The 16894-nt window shown below is 36.1% G+C and overlaps 2 protein-coding genes across 2 annotated transcripts in view; one reads left to right on the forward strand and one right to left on the reverse strand.

Moving 5' to 3' along the window:
* LOC110202632 (putative olfactory receptor 2W6) overlaps positions 1-16894 on the reverse strand; it is a 227827-nt gene that overhangs the window by 43027 nt on the left and 167906 nt on the right. The gene's annotated exons all lie outside the window — the stretch shown is intronic.
* On the forward strand, positions 6957-7955 carry LOC110202606 (vomeronasal type-1 receptor 4-like). The gene has a single exon (XM_020978839.2). It carries the CDS (start codon positions 6957-6959, stop codon positions 7953-7955), a length of 999 nt encoding a protein of 332 aa, XP_020834498.1.

Below are 16894 nucleotides of genomic sequence, written 5' to 3' on the forward strand. Positions count from 1 at the left end.
TACCAAGCAGTCAGAAATAATGTAAATAATGTAAATATCATGGAGAAAACAATTAGAATCAAATAATGTTTAGCAGCTTCTACATTAAAAGAGAGGAAGGCTGGGAATACGATATTCCAGAAGGCAAACGAGCCAGGATTACAACCAAGAAAAACAGTATAATCCTTAAAAAAAAAAATACATATATATATATTCAATAAAAATAGAGACTTTTAAGTATTCCTGATGAAAAGATCAGGCCTGAATAGAAAATTTGACATTCAAACACAAGACTCAAAAGAAGCTTAAAAAGTTAAAATGAAAGAGAAATCATAAGAGCCTCAATAAAGTTAAACTGTTTGCAATTCTATATGTACAGATGATACATGTAATTTCTAAGAATGTTATTATAACATTTAGAAGCAGTCTGCATAGACAGAAAACATAGGTGTGAGTTGATTATGTTAAGATGATCTCCAAAAAATGAAGTGTTGAGAAAGAGGGATGAACTGGAAGAAGAAGTAAGGGAGAGGAAAAATGGAGAATATTACCTCACTAAAAGAAGGCACACAAGAAGAGATTTTACGGTGAAGGGGGAAATGGATGGGGTGGCAGACAGTGGTTCAATTTTACTCTCCTTAGAACTGGTTCAAAGAAGGATAGATAGATAGATAGATAGATAGATAGATAGATGCTCAGTTGAGCATAGAAATCTATCTTACCCAATATGGAAATACGAGGAGGAGGGATTAAGAGAAAAGGGAAATTGTAAAAGAGAGAGTAGATTAGGGGAGGCAGCTGTCAGAAGCAAAACAGACTTTTTAGTAGGGATAGTACAAAAAGTGAAAGAAAAACAGAGAAAAATAGGATGGAGGGAATTGCACAATTAGTAATCATAACTGTGAATGTGAATGAGATGAGCTCATCCATAAATCAGAAATGGATAACACTAGAAACCAGAATCCAAGAATATGTTGTTTACAAGAGACACACTAAAAACAGGAAGACACAAATAAAATAAAGGAGCTGCAGTAGAATCTATTGTAATTCACCCTGAAATTAAAAAAAAGAAAGCAGGGGTAGCAATTACAATCTCAAACACAGCAAAAGCAAAAATAGACCTAATTTAAAAAGGTAATCAGGGAAATCACATTTTGCTCAAAAGGTACCATTGACAATGAAGTCATACCAACATTTTTTACAGCAAGTTTCTCTGATCAAGGCCTTTTACCAAAATATATATGGAAAGGAGACATTCCCCGATTGATAAATGTTCAAAGAATTTAAACACGCACTTTCAGAAGAAGAAATCAAAGCTGTCTATAGTCATTTGAAAAAATACTCTACATCACTATCGATTAGAGAAACACACATTGAAATAACTCTGAGGTACCACCTCACACCCATCAGAAATGACCAATACCAGAAATGATTAAGGAAAGAGGTACACTAATGAACTGTTGGTGGAGTTATAAATTGTTTCAACCACTTTGGCTATTTGAAACTAGGCCCAAAGGGCTATAAAACTTGGCATACCTAGCAAAACCTCTACTAGGTCTGTAAGATCAAATAAAAATAAAAGGACCTATGTGTACAAAAATAGTTACAGCAATTCTTTGTGTCAGCAAAGAATTGGGGATTGAAGGGATACCTATCAGTTGTAGGATGGTTGAACAACTGGCAGCATGTGATTGTGATGGAATACTGTTGTGCTAAAAGGGGGATGGTTTCAGAAAAACATGGCAAGATCTATGAAAACTTATGCAAAGTGATGCAAGAAAAACTGGGAAATCATTGCACACAGTAACAGCAATATTGTAATGGTCAATTGTGAAAAACTTAACTACTCTGATCAATACAATTACAAAGGACCCAATCCACCTCTAAAGAGAGAATTGATCAACTCTAGTGCAAGTTGAAGAATAGTTATCTCACCTTATTTTTTGTTATGTTTTGCATGATTGCACATGGACTATTAATATATTTCTCTCCTTTTCAGTGGGTAGGGAAAGTGCAGGAGGGAGAGAATTTTGTACTCAAAAACTTGTTTTTAATTTAAAAAAGAACAAAAATAAAAAGAACTCCTGTTATGACTTTTTCCAACAATGCATTTATTTTGGACATATACAAGAGATGGGCCCAAAAGTTGAATCAGTTAAAGAGAGATGATTGAGTTACATTTGCAAAACTATGTGGTTCTTTCAATGACCCCAAGACAATTTCTGAAATAAAATTCATTTTAACATAAAAAAGGAGAGAACAATATTAATTACCAACAAAAACAATAAAGAAATACAGTAAAATTACAAAGAAAAATCAAAACAAACAAAACAAAACACTTTTATAAAGGAGCCTTCTAGAATCAATGACATTTTTAGACAATATTCATAGCTTTTCAAATGTGTTACCAAACCTTCAGCTCTTAATAAACTTTATGCTCTTAATAAAAAACTTTCTACTCCATAAAATATAGATAAAAAAGGTTGAAATTCTGCTATGTACACAGAATAATAGCTCAGGGCTCTAGTCTCAGACTGGATGAAATCAAATCAAAGACTTTACAGAATGATTGCCCAATACTGTTGAATGTCAGTAATCAAAAACTTTTAGCTAATATGACAACTTTGCATTTACATTAATAATTCTGACCAATAGATGAGGAGGGAAACTTGCAGCTGAGACACTTTTTTTGTTCTTTGGACTGTCAGAAACTCCCACTGGAGAGAATGACAAAACAATGATGATAGAGCAATTACAATCCTTTTAGGAGATGAAGTCATGCTGTGACTTCCTATAACTCCAGCTCCCACTGTCCTTCTCCACAAACACTCTCTCACAGACCTCACTTCAAGGACAGCACAAACTAATTCGGGTAAGCAACATTATTTATTAGCTTCTTAGTAAAAGGACTGAAGTCTTTTTTTTCTTTAAATCATTGTTTCTTTTTTTTTTTTGAAATAATGTAGTTTCAATATGTTTCCTTTTCTTCAAGACAGTTTTGAAACACTGTTGTTTCTCTCATTCATAATGCCTTTTCACCATTATTTTTTGTTCTCTCATTTTTTCCTTTTCTATTATTTCCTGTCTTCTCTTTACCTATCTCATTCCCCTTTTATTCATTTCCCTTTTTTCACCCATTAAAACGGGTGAACAGAAAGAGCATTATATTGGAAGACAAAGCCCCTAAGTTTGAATTTGTCTTTACCACTTATTTAGATCATAAGAAGATAGATTTAAAATGGGAAAGAACCTTAGAGCTCATCCAATCCAATCCTAATTTTATTGATGAAGGAATTGAATCTCAGAGGGCTGGAATGTCTTGCACAGGTAATAAAGTCACACAGGTAATAAAGGACAGTCAAAGGTATAACTCAGATCCTTTAACAAGTCCAGCATGGGTTCCATAGCACTTCCTGTAAGACCTTAGGCAAGGCACTCTGGGCCTCAGTTTCCTCATCTATAAAATGAAGAAATTAGACTAAATGAACTATAAGATCTGTTATAGCTCTAAATGCAGATCTTATGAACCTTTTCTCCTTTTGCTGGACTCCTTTTTATTTCTTTCGATCATCTCTTTCCTTTTTTCTTCATACATTGACACTCTATTGCACTGTGCATTTTTCCCTTTTCATTTTGTAATGCTCACTTTCTTTCTTTTCTTAAAACCATAGAATCATATATTCTTAGAGCTGGAAAGGACCAAAAAGTGATACAGACCAAGTACTTCACTTTATAAATGAGGACAATGAGCCTCAGAGAAGTTTTTCAAGAATATGAAGCTAATTAGTTAGAATTATTAGAGTTGCTAATAGATTCCAAGCTCCCTGACTCCTGAGCTAGTGCTAGACACCACATTGCTTCATTTGCTGGTTTTACTTCTTTCTTCACCTTGTATGTCCTCTCATTTACTTTGTTCTACCTCTTGTCCTTTGGGCTATATATGTCATGCTTTTTTCTATACTGTATATCTTGTCCTCTTTTTTCCTGTATACTTTTCACTCATTTCTCTAAGCTCTCTTCTCAATTTTTCTTCTATTCTGTTTTCTTTTTCCATTCATTTCACTTTTCTCCACATTGTACTTTTTCACCCCTGATCATCTCTATTTTGTGTCTGGTTTAAAGTGCTCATCATGGCTAGTTATGAAACTTTTCTTTATACACATTTGTAAATGTGCCTGACAAAGGTGTCTGTAAAGCCTGAGAAGCTTCTGTATTGCTTCATGTGACTTTTTACAGTTAGATTATTGATCACAGTGGATAGAGTGCTAGACCAGAGTCAGTAAGACTGCCATTGAAATCTGCCTTCTGGCTTCTTGTTACTATGCTTAGCAAAGTGGCTGGCACATTTAAAGGTTTTTGATGTAATTAAATAATATAATTAGTTTTGTAATGAATATGATTTATGTTGCTAATTCATTTTCTAAAGTTGAAATACTCTTGCATTCATGATAAAAATACAATTTTGACACAATGAAAATTTGGGGGTATAACTTGCTATAATTGCTAATATTTATTTAATATTTTGCCTTGTAATATATTTCAGTATTCATTAATTATATTGGTCTGCAATTATCTTTCTCTGCCATATCCTTTTATTATTCTGATATAAAGATCATACATATAATTCCAGAAAAACTGAATATTATTGATTTCTTTTTTATTTTAAAAAACAGCTTATAAATATTGTTATTTAAATTTTTATACAATTCACTTGTGAGTAACACATTACTTTTGATACCATTCATAATTAGAATGGAGTATACATGTCATTGAATACAGCACCAGTACTTTACAGAGAGAAATCAGAGAGTTTAAGGGACTGATCCAAACTCAGATAGCACCTTAGAATTGAATTGTTGTTGTTGTTATTGTTCAGTTATTTCAGTTCTGTCTGACTCTTCATAACCCCATTTGATGTTTTCTTGGCAAGGAGACTGAAGTGGTTTGCCATTTTGTTCTCCAGATCATTTTACAGATGAGGAAACTGAGGTAAACACAGTTAAGTGACTTTCTCAGGGTCACATAGCAAGTAATTGCCTGAGGCCAGATCTGAACTCAGGTCTTGATGATTCCAAGCCCATCGTTCTTTAACATTGTCCTCTCGTGTCCATTAATAACTTACTCAAGGTCATACAGCTGCTTAGAATCATAAATCAGAACCACAACCCAAAGGCCTTTGACTCCCAGGAAAATGTTGGGATACAGTACTTTACTACACAAAATAGTTTGATTTCCAATATATTACCTTGGAGGTTTTCCCTGTATTGCCTGTAAGGGTGTAATCAAAATTGAAATGGTTTTCTTTCATGAGGCAATATGGTACATGGGAATAACAATTGCATTTAAAAGTCTGCTTTCAATTCCCAGGGAAGCCAGGTGGCACAATGTATATTAATCTCAGTGAACCTCAATGCTCTCATCTTTAGAATGGAGATATTCAACTGTATCACTGTTAAGGCCCTTTTAAGGAATATGTCTGTGTCTATGACTAAATGGGGAAAGTATTTCCTTTTGCAACTAGGAAAGATCATGAAGAAAAGTATAAAAAAGTACATGATAGTGTGGTAAAGAAGGCAGACTTAACTCCTAATGGAAGAGAAATAAAAGAGAAGCTAAAGGCAAGCTGTAGTTACAACAGGTTTCATATGTCATAGCATGGTTCTGTTTTAGTTTTTTGTTTGTTTTAGAATGGATCTATCTCTAAAAACCAATCAAGTCAAGGAAAAGCAAGAACAATTAGTCCAGGAATTTGAAATGATAAACATCATACTACCGTGAAAAAGAATTTTTCATTTTTCAAACTTTCCTCACAATACTTTGCAGTAGGCGATACAAGAATTATTATGCCATTTTGCAAATTTGGTAACTGAGGATAAGATAATTTAAGAGCCTAGCACAGTGTATTATATTTAATGGGCACTTTCAGCAATCATATCATCACTAAATAAGAGATTTAAACCTATATCTTTGAACTCATGCTACCTCTCCACACATTCAAAATTTCTTATAGCCTGTACCATACGTCACAGGGAGCTCTGGAACTGTACTGCTTAATGACCTGATTCAGAAGTCAACAGGGGAAGTTATTAACTCTTGTAAAGATTGACTTAAGCCAGATTTCCTTCCCTTGTGTCTTTCCTTAGACCAAGAAAAGACTTAGTTACTGCTATTTATGCTACGCCTTCCATGAACAAAGAACTGCCTGATCTTCCTTTCAAAATGGCCTCTTTCCTTGACTCTGCCTATGAAATTTCCAGAACTGGAAAGGTCTGCTTTGGAAGGTAATGGGAACTGAGGACCCTAGAAGTATCCTAGCAAAAACCAAAAGAATCACTTTTTAAGGTATAGAGCAGAGGTCAGGTATGACTTGGACCAGATGGTTTTGGGGTCTTTTCCAAATCTGAAATTTTGTGACTCTTTGATTTAAGGCACAGATACTAAACCATATTTTATACTCACAGAAAGCCCATCATCTGAAAAGTTGATTAGCAAGCTCATTGATGAGGACATTCAGGCTGTATGGCAACTAAGATCTTCAACCCTGATACCAACCACACACAGGTATGAAGGTCTATTTTGTCAGATCATATTTCATTTCTCCCCTACCCCTAAGGTGCTTTCTAAAGGTGGGCTATATAATATTATAGGAAGCAGAGTGGGTGACATCAGGGAGGCACAACAAATGATGTCAAGTGAATGAGGCTAGCAATGTCACAAAAGTGTGGGTTGAACACTGGAAAGTTTTCCATGTTGCATCATAAAGCAGCAAGGTTAAAGAATTTGAATAACAATGTGAAAAGTTATAACTTCTTTCTATTCAATCAGTCCTATCGAAATTTGTTCATTTCTCTGGAAAACATTCATCTACCTTATGTCCTCAGAATTCCATCACTCAAGAATTCATCAGCACTACTTCCATGAAATGCCATTGAAGGGTGTCTGGGTCCTCCTTCTATACCCTAAAAAAACCCAACAGAATGCTTCTAAGTGATCTGATCTTGGGGATTTGTACCTTCTTTCAAACTGTTCTTGGGGTCCTGGGGAATTCGCGACTATTCATGATATACATCTATATCTTATATATTCAGCCCCACCATAAGAAACCCATAGATATGATAATTGCCCATCTGACACTAGCTAATGTTATGACACTTAGCACTAGAGGAATTCCTGATACTATGGTCTACTTTGGGGCAAAAAATGTTCTGGATGATGTTGGGTGTAAGATGATCATGTATTTCTACAGGTTGGGTAGGGGGCTCTCTATTGGTACAACCTGTTTCCTGAGCATATTCCAAGCCATCACTATCAGCCCCATTCATTCAAGATGGGCATGGCTAAAACCCAGAATAAGCAAATATATACTTCTTTTCTTCTTTTCTATCTGGATCATCAACATGTTGATCTACATCTGTGTCATTGATGCTCTCCAAGCCAGTGAAAATTTCACTGTGTACAAACAAGGTTATTCTATGAGATACTGCACCACTAAACCAGATGCTTATTACATGGTTAAATATGTGTTTCTCACGGTCACAACTATCCGAGATTTCTTCTTTCTTACTCTAATGAGTCTGGCCAGTGGTTACATGGTGGTATTTCTCTACAGCCATAAAAAGAATGTTCAGCACATTCATAACACCAGCCTCTCCTCTAGGCCTTCCTATGAGGCCAAGGTTACCCAAACCATCCTGTTATTGGTGGGGTTTTATGTAATATTTTACTGGATTGGTTGTTGCCTTACAATATACTTAACTTTTTCTCCTAAGAAAGATATGGTGTTGGGTGGCATTGGTTCTGTCCTAAATGCTTGTTACCCTGTTCTCTGTCCTTTCATATTGCCCAGCACTGACTCCCAGGCTGCCAGGCTACCCTGCATCCTCAGTAAAAATCCAGTCCAAAGCCCTCAGTTCAAAAGTCCATTGCATGGGCAGTTCATTCCATATTCCACTTTTCCATTAAGAGACTTCAAGTAAATGAATGTGTTCTGGGAATCCTAATGGGGAATGTCTGTGCTCATTGGCAAGGACTTTTTCCAAAAGAGATTAAGAACATCTGTATTATCTATTAACTGAACCAGAAAGTGGTAGTACTGTTTGTGGTTAGGGGACAATAGTCAGGGGAATAGGGAGAAAGTTGAAGAACATCTATCATGCCCTACATAAATGGATTTGATTCTACATTGTGATGGACCATCCAAAATGGAACATAAGGCTATGCTTTTCCATCCTTGAATGCCTTGCATCCTTGACCTTCCCATTGTTTCCTTAATGTTAACCTTCAATCAAAGCTAAACTCTATGATTGAGTTCTTCCTCATACTTCTCAGCCACTGGTCAATGCTGGAGGAAATAACTGAATCTTGCTGACTGTATCTTTTGAATCTCAACTGGACTTGCCCTGCTGCACAGAAATTCTTTCAATAATCTATTCTTGGCTCTCTTTTTCTTTATCTCTAGCTCTCCTTCTCTATGGCAGTTATTCCATATAGTTTCTTCTTTTCTTCAAGATGCTAATGGTACTTTTTGCTGTCCTTAATCTCTCCGACCTCTGTTCTCCAGTTGATATTGCAGTCTGTATCCTCCTTTGTCTACTTTTCTTACTAGTCTTCATATAACATTTTTTATCTGTGCACAAAAAAAAAATGAATTCTCTCTAGAAATCACAAAAGCCTCATTCTCCAGTGTAGGTTGATTGTGCCTTATCTCATGCCCTGCCAGACTGGAACTGGGAAAGGAAATGGCCTATGAGGCAACTGCCTCTTCAAGACCCACTGATTTTAAATATCTTCAAACTCTCCTTCCTTGAGCTTCACTCTATCCCTCTGTTTCTCTTCCACCTATAACATTCTCGAAATCAAGTATAGCTGTTCTTTTCTTTCTTTTTTAATTAAAAGTTCATTAATAACTCAGTCATTTTCATATATAGTCACCTTATGAGTCCCTCATTCCCAGTAAGACTTACCTCACAACCATAACCAGAAATAAAAATTAAGAAAAGCTACACAGCACAATGACTGTGTCTGCCCACTTTTCTCATTTTCTGTACCCATTATGTCCCATCTCTCCACCACCATACCTTTGTACTTATAGACTTTTATATACACATTGATGTTCCTCTATAACTAGTTCCAAGTTGTTCAACTTCTTTAAAGTCCATGATCTAAATTTTACACCACTTCAGTCACCATTAACCATGGGTGTTAATCACCACCATGAATAACCATGGCCTAGACCTCTGAATCTTCTCTGATCAAAATCACCTTTCCTTCCATTTATCTTTCTGTTTCAATCCTGTTCTTCATCTTCACTGTAACTTCTCTCCCTCTGTGCTCTCCCATTTCATTATTGCTGGCCTCACTTCCCTTCATCACAATCTGACCCTGAATTTATCCAATTCAACTATACACAGCTCTCTACCCTTAAATTCTTTGCTTTCTCTATCTTACAGTTGTTCATTCCCTGCTTAAGTCACTCCACCTTGCATTTTTCTCACTCCTACTCTTGTGCTACTGAACAATTCTGGGTTCTCATTCTTGTACAGTGTTCCTTTAGCTCTTCTCTAAATGATTATCACAATTCCCATAATTGGCATTCCAAACTGCTTTGTCTCTCCTCAGGACTTCAATCTTATTTCTACTCCCTTTTTCTAAGCAGATGCTATCACCCTCTGTTTTACTGATAAGACTGAGGCTAACAGTCATGAGTTTTCTCATCTCACCTATTCCACTCCTCAAAACCCATCCACTCCACCTTTATTCCAGTCTCTGAGGGTAAGCTGGTCTTTGCTCATCATTAAATACACCTTTCACTTGTGCCTTTGATCTTGCTCCATTTCAACACAGCACTTCTCCATATACCACTCCTTCTATCTCACTCAACTTCAGTCTCCCTCCCCATGTTTAATAACTTCTTTCTTGCTTCCTACAAACATGTACAGACCTCCTCATCCTTAAGCAACCTTGAGTTTTTACATGTCTTCCTCTTAAGATATGGTCATATACTTCTCCTCACTAATACTACCAAGTTCATATCAATAAGCATCTGTTCTCATTGTATCTTCTTCTTCACCAAGGTATTATTTCTCAAACCCTTACAATAAGGTTTTAGACACACAACTCAATGTAAAGTGCTCTAAGAATATACTAAAATGATCTCAACTTCCAAATTCATTTGCCTTTATTTTGTCTTCACCCTCCTTGATCACTTGGCAGCATTTGACACTGTTAACTAAGCACTTACTCATACTCTCTTCTTCCACATCACTATCTAATTCAGGGGTAGGGAACCTGCAGCATTGAATTCCACATGTGGCCCACTAGGTCCTCAAGTGCAGCCCTTTGCCTGAATGTTCTGTGAAGTTTGGACTCAGTCAAAGGGCCACACTTGAGGACCTAGAGGGCCACATATGGTTTGGAGGTAATACGTTCTTCACCCTTGAATAGTTCTTTTCTTACCTGCCTGACCAATCATTCTTTGCCTTATTTGCCGGTTCATCAGAAAATTTCCACACTATGCTTCCATGTGTATATGTGTATGTATATGTGTATGTATGTATGTGTGTATGTATACATATATGGAGTTTGGGAGATAATACATACATACATACACACACATATCTTACTAGATGTGTGTATTTATGTCTACATGTATATGTGTATGTATTTGTGTGTGTACAGAGAAAGAAATTCTTAAAATTAAAGGACAGAGAAGACTGTCCTACACCAAAAATTTATCTACCATTGGGGCCATATTTTCTTAAATTGAGTGTATGATACAATACTACCAGGAAAAATCTGGTGGGAAGAATAGTGTCATCAATGGCTGTGTAAGGAAAAGTCATTTATTTAAAGGCCAGGACCATCAGTTACGGATTTTTTTTATTTCTTTCTCTGTGGCAACTTATTATGACCTACAATTAAAGCAGCTTCTCATAGGGCAGGACACTGTATCTTAGCCATTTAAGTAAGTACTTAAGGTCTTTCAGTACTACTTACATCCCATGAGTGTGAAAGACTTCTTTACATAATTCTTCTCAATGGACATTTTAAGATTCCAATGTCATATATTTTCACAGCTACAAAATTGGGTTTCAAATATTTTCTTTAAATATAAAGGGGGGAAAAGATGCCTAACCCCCAGCTATTGAACATGAACTTCACTGGAAAGAGTCCTTGGGATGCTATTCCTTGATTCTCTTTAGAATATTATTGAAAAGTATGCTTCATACATGATAAAGAAAATATTATAAAGAACATAGCAAAATAGCAATCCCAATAATAAACAATATCCCACTTTTTTAATGCCATCATCTCTAAAGAGACTGAAAAACTATGATGTTTGCTGATCAGCATGTACTGCTTTCAGACATAGAAAAATCTAACAAAGGCATAAAAAAAGAAATCATAGATATAGATAAAATTTTAGAAAACTTAGATATGGTGTATTTCTTGCAATTATTATATAGTAATAGAAAGATAGGTTATATATATATATGTATATGCATGTGTGTACATACATATATATGTATGTATGTTTGTATGTATGTATGTATGTATGTATGTATATTTCTCAGTTTGCATGATGCCTTTACAAAAATAGACTATATTCAGAGGCATTAAAAACTTGATTTAAAAAAATTAAAAAAATTCTAGGGCTATATCCCAGAGAGATCACACAAATAGGAAAAGGAGCCACATGTACAAAAATATTTATAGCAGCTCTTTTTCTGGTGTGAAAGAATTGGAAATTGAGAGGATGCCCATCAATTGGGGAATGGCTGAACAAGTTGTGGCATATGAATGTAATGGAATACTATTGTCCTATAAGAAATGATGAACAGGCTGACTTCAGAAAAAACTTGGAAAGTTTTATGGTCTGGAAAGACTTATATGGTCTGATGAGCAGAATCAGGAGAACGTTGTACACAATAACAACCATAATGCAAGATGACTAATACTGACAGGCTTAACCTTCTCAGCAATACAAGGATCTAAGACATCTCCAAAGGCCTCATGACAGAACATGCTAACTACATAGGAAGAAAGAAATATGGAGTTTGAATGCAGATTGAGGCATACCATTTGCTATTTTTTCTTCTGTTCTGTTTTGTTTCCTCTTTCTGGTGGTTCCTCCCTTTGGTTCTAATTCTTACTTACAACATCACTAATGTGAAAATATGTTTAATAGGAATGTATATGTATAGCCTATATCAGATTGTGCACCACCTTGGGGAGGGAGGTGGAAAGGGAGGGGGAGAAAAATTTACAACTCAAAAGCCTATGGATGTGATCATTGATAATTCAAAATAAATTAATATTTAAAAAAATAAAATAATTTAAAAATAAAAGAAAGAAAAAGGAATATGAAACAAATTCTTAACAAATTACAATGGAAATACAATTTTTAAATAAATAAAGACAGTGGGGCAGGTGGGTGGCACAGTGAATAGAGCACCAGCCTTGGAGTCAGGAGGACTTGAGTTCAAATCCAGCCACAGATACATAACACTTACTAGCTGTGTGACTCTGGGCAAGTCAATCAACCCCAACTCTTACTGAAGTTGCAAAACTATCTAATTATTCTGGAAAGTAATTTAGAACTATACTTAGCAAGTCACTGAACTGTATATATACTTTGACCCTAAGATACCACACACTACTTTGCCTCACCAAAAAATAAATAAATAAAGATCATTTGAAGAAAGATTAAAACTTAAAATCAGAAACAATCAATAATTTCATCAAAGAAAATAGTAACAGATAGTTGCGGGGGCAGAGCCAATATGGTGGAGTGAAAGCAGTGACTTGCTTGAGCTCTCCCCCAGACCCCCTCCAAATACCTATAAAAAGTGTCTCTAAACAAATTCTAGAGCAACAGAACCCACAAAAAGACAGAGTGGAACAAATTTCCAGCCCAAAACAACCTGGATGGTTGATTAGAAAGATATATTGTGCTAGGCGTAGAGAGGAGGCAGTGTGGTGTGGGCACACAGGCCACAGCAAACCTGGAGCAGGCCTCAGAGGACTGAACCACATGCAACTGTAGCACTTTCCAGACTTCTAAAGCCAGGGACACCAAAGACAACTTGGAAGGTCAATGGGAAAAGTCTGTTTCTATGGTGAGAGAGGAGCGTGGTGGTCTCAGCCACACTTCCCAAGCATGGACCCAGGGTGGCAGCTGCTTCTGGAGCTTCCAGCCCACAGACTGAGGGGGAATCAAGTGGCTGACTAGAGGTAGATTGTAGGGATCTCTTTGCCAGTGCTGAGGCAGGAATCTCTTGCTTTGCCTGTGCTTAGATCAGGGTGACAGTTCTGAGGGGTAGTCCTGGGGCAAGAAGGAGCACTGGCATGGTGGAGCTTGTAGTGGCTGTGGAGAGGAAATTCTCCTCACAGACCAGAGCACAGGCCAGGAAAGGAGTAAACACCTCGCCCCTTATCATACCACCTTAGCAGAACTGAAAATTTACAGGTTCCTACAAGTATCTCTGAAAACAGTTGTACAAACCCCCAAAGCTTCGGACAGTATATTCTTAATATTGGAAGCAGACCTTTACCTTCATAAAGAGTTTATAACTCAAGTAATTGGCTGGGATCATGAGCAAACCTCAAAAGAAGTGTCAGACTATAGAATCTTCTTTTGGTAACAAAGAAGATCAAAACATACAACCAGAAGGAGACAACAAAGTCAAAGTTCCTGCATCCAAAGCATCCAAGAAAAATATGAATCAGTCCCAGGCCTTGGAAGAGCTCAAAAAGGACTTTGAGAAGCAAATAAGAGAAGTAGAGGAAAAACTGGGAAGAGAAATGAGAGTGATGCAAGAAAATCATGAAAAACTAGTCCACAGCTTGCTAAAGGAGACCCAAAAAAATACTAAAGAAAATAACACCTTAAAAAATAGCCTAACCCAAATGGCAAAAGAGGTCCAAAAAAGCCAATGAGGAGAAGAATGCCCAAAAAAGAAAAATTAGCCAAATGGAAAAGGAAGTCCAAAAGATTACTGAAGAAAATACTTCCTTAAAAATTAGAATAGAGCAATTGGAAGCTAGTGACTTTATAAGAAATCAAAACACTGTAAAACAAATCCAAAAGAATGAAAAATTAGAAAACAATGTGAAATATCTCATTGGAAAATAAAACTGACCTGGAAAATAGATCCAGGAAAGAGAATTTAAAAATTATTGGACTACCTCAAAGCCATGATCAAAAAAAGAGCCTAGGCATCATTTTTCAAGAAGTCATCAAGGAAAACTGCCCTGATATTTTAGAACCAGAGGGCAAAATAGAAATTGAAAGAATCCACCAATCTCCACCTAAAAGAGATCCCCAAAGGAAAACTCTTAGGAATATTGTAGCCAAATTTCAGAGTTCCCAGGTCAAGGAAAAAATATTACATGCAGTCAGAAAGAAACAATCCAAGTATTATTGAAACACAATCAGGATAATACAAGATTTAGCAGCTTCTACATTAAGGGACCACAGGGCATGGAATATAATATTCTGGAGGGCAAAGGAGATAGGATTACAACCAAAAATCACCTATCCATCAAAACTGAGTATAATCCTTCAGGGGTGAAATGGTCATTCAGTGAAATAGAGGACTTACAAGCATTCTTAATGAAAAGACCAGAACTAAACAGAAAATTGGACTTTCAAATACAACACTCAAGTGGAACATGAAGAGGTAAACAGGAAAGAGAAATCATAAGAGACTTATTAAGGTTGAACTGTTTACATTCCTGCATGGAAAGATGATATTTATAATATTTATAACTCATGAGACCTTTGTCAGTATTAGGGCAGTTGGAGTGAAAAGATTATATGTATGTATGTGTGTGTGTGTGTGTGTGTGTGTGTATATATACACACACACATACATACATACACATATATATGTATATAAATATAGTTAGATAGATAGATAGATAGATAGATAGATAGATAGGTAGATAGATAGGTAGATAGATGGATGGATGGATAGATAGAGGGCACAGGGTGAGTTGAAGATGAAGGGGTCATATCTGGAGAATAAAATTAAGGGTTGAGAGAGGATTATACTGGGAAAAGGATAAAGGGAGAGGTAGAATGGGATAAGTTATCTCACAAAAAAGCAGAAAAGAAACAGTTGTTACAATGGGGTGGAAACAGGGGAAGGTGAGAGAGAATGAGTGAAATTTATTCTCATAAGATTGGGTATGGAAATCTGTCTTACCCTACAGGAAAATAGGGGGAGAAGGGGACAAGAGAGCAGGGGAATGATAGAGAGGAGGGCAGATTGCAAAAGAGGGTAATCAGAATCAAACATTTCTGAGGAGGGACAGGGTCAAAAGAATGAATAGAATAAATTGGGGGGGTGGGATAAGATTAAGGAAAATAGAGTTAGTTTTTCACAACATGACTACTATGGAAGTGTTTTGCATGACTGCACATGTATAACCTATATTGAGTTGTTTGTCTTTTCAATGAGGGTGGGTGGGGAGGGAGGAAGGGAGCAAATTTGTAACCCAAAGTTTTAAAAACACATGTTTTTAAAAAAATGTTTTCACATGCAACTGGGAAATAAAAAATACAGAAATGGGGTACAGAAATCTATCCTGCCCTACAGGAAAGCAGAATGGGAATGAGATAAGAGAAGGTGGGGAGAGATAGAAGGGAGGGTAGACTAGGGGAAGGGATATTCAGAATGCATGCCATCTTGGGATGGGGAGAGAGGCAAGATGGGGTAAAAATTTGGAACTCAAAATCTTGTGGAAGTAAATGTTGAAAACTAAAAATAAATTAATTTTAAAAAAGAAAGAAAAGAGTAACAAAAAGACAACATTCCAAAAACTTTGGGATGAAGCTTTTGGGAGTGAGACTACAGAAGCCACTAAAAGAAAATTTATAACTCTACACATTTTCACAAATGAAAGAAAGAAGGAACAAAGCAGTGAATTGAGTATGCAACTAAAAAAAAATAAAAATAAAGAAAGCAACAAATATTAAAACTCAAAACATAAATTCTAATTATTCTGGAAAGTAATTTGGAACTATACTTTGCAAGTCATTGAACTGTATAATCCTCTGACCCTAAGATATCACTCACTACTTTGATAGAAGCAGGCCTCACAACAGGGGGCCAGTAGCAAGGTCCTGCCCCCAGTGCAAGCCAGCAGCAAGAAAACTGCACTAATATTCTAAAACCAGACATTAAATAGAAATTGAAAGAATCCACCAATCACTTCCTGAAGAAAATCCCAAAATGGACGCTCCTAGAAATATTGTAACCAAATTCCAAAGCTCCCACACCAAGGAGAAAACACTGAAAACTAGAAAGAATTCAAATACCATGGAGCCACAGTTGGGATTACACAGGATTTGGCAGCATCTACACTAGAGGACCAGAGGACTTGGAATATCATATTCCAGAAGGCAAAGGAGTTGGGATTACACCAAGAATCAGTGAATATATTCCTTCTAGAGAAAAAATGAATATTTAATGAAATAGAGAACTTTCAAGAAATCCAAATGAAAAGACCAAACCTGAACAAACATTTTGATATTCAAATACAAAACTCAAAAAACATGAAAAGGTAAACAGGAAATTGAAAACAAAAAATTAAATAAGGTAAAACTGTGTGTATTTTTACATAAAAACATGATAATTGTAACTCTTAAGAACTTTATCAATATTGGAGCAATTGGAAGGAGTATATATAGACAAAGGGTACAGGTGTCTGTTGAATAAAAATGGGATGACATAAAAAAAATTAAGGTTGAGAAACAGGATTGCACTGGGAGAAGAAAGAAGGGAGAGTTAGAAAGAGGTGAATTAGCTCACATAAAAGAGTCACAAGAGAGAAATTACAGCAGGGGATGGGGGGTGTGTGGCAGGCAATCCTTGAACCTTACTCTCAACATAATTGGCTCAAAGAGGGA

Source organism: Phascolarctos cinereus, unplaced genomic scaffold, assembly GCF_003287225.1.
Source record: "Phascolarctos cinereus isolate Bilbo 61053 unplaced genomic scaffold, phaCin_HiC Scaffold_5;HRSCAF=322, whole genome shotgun sequence".
Taxonomy (NCBI): Eukaryota; Metazoa; Chordata; class Mammalia; order Diprotodontia; family Phascolarctidae; genus Phascolarctos; species Phascolarctos cinereus.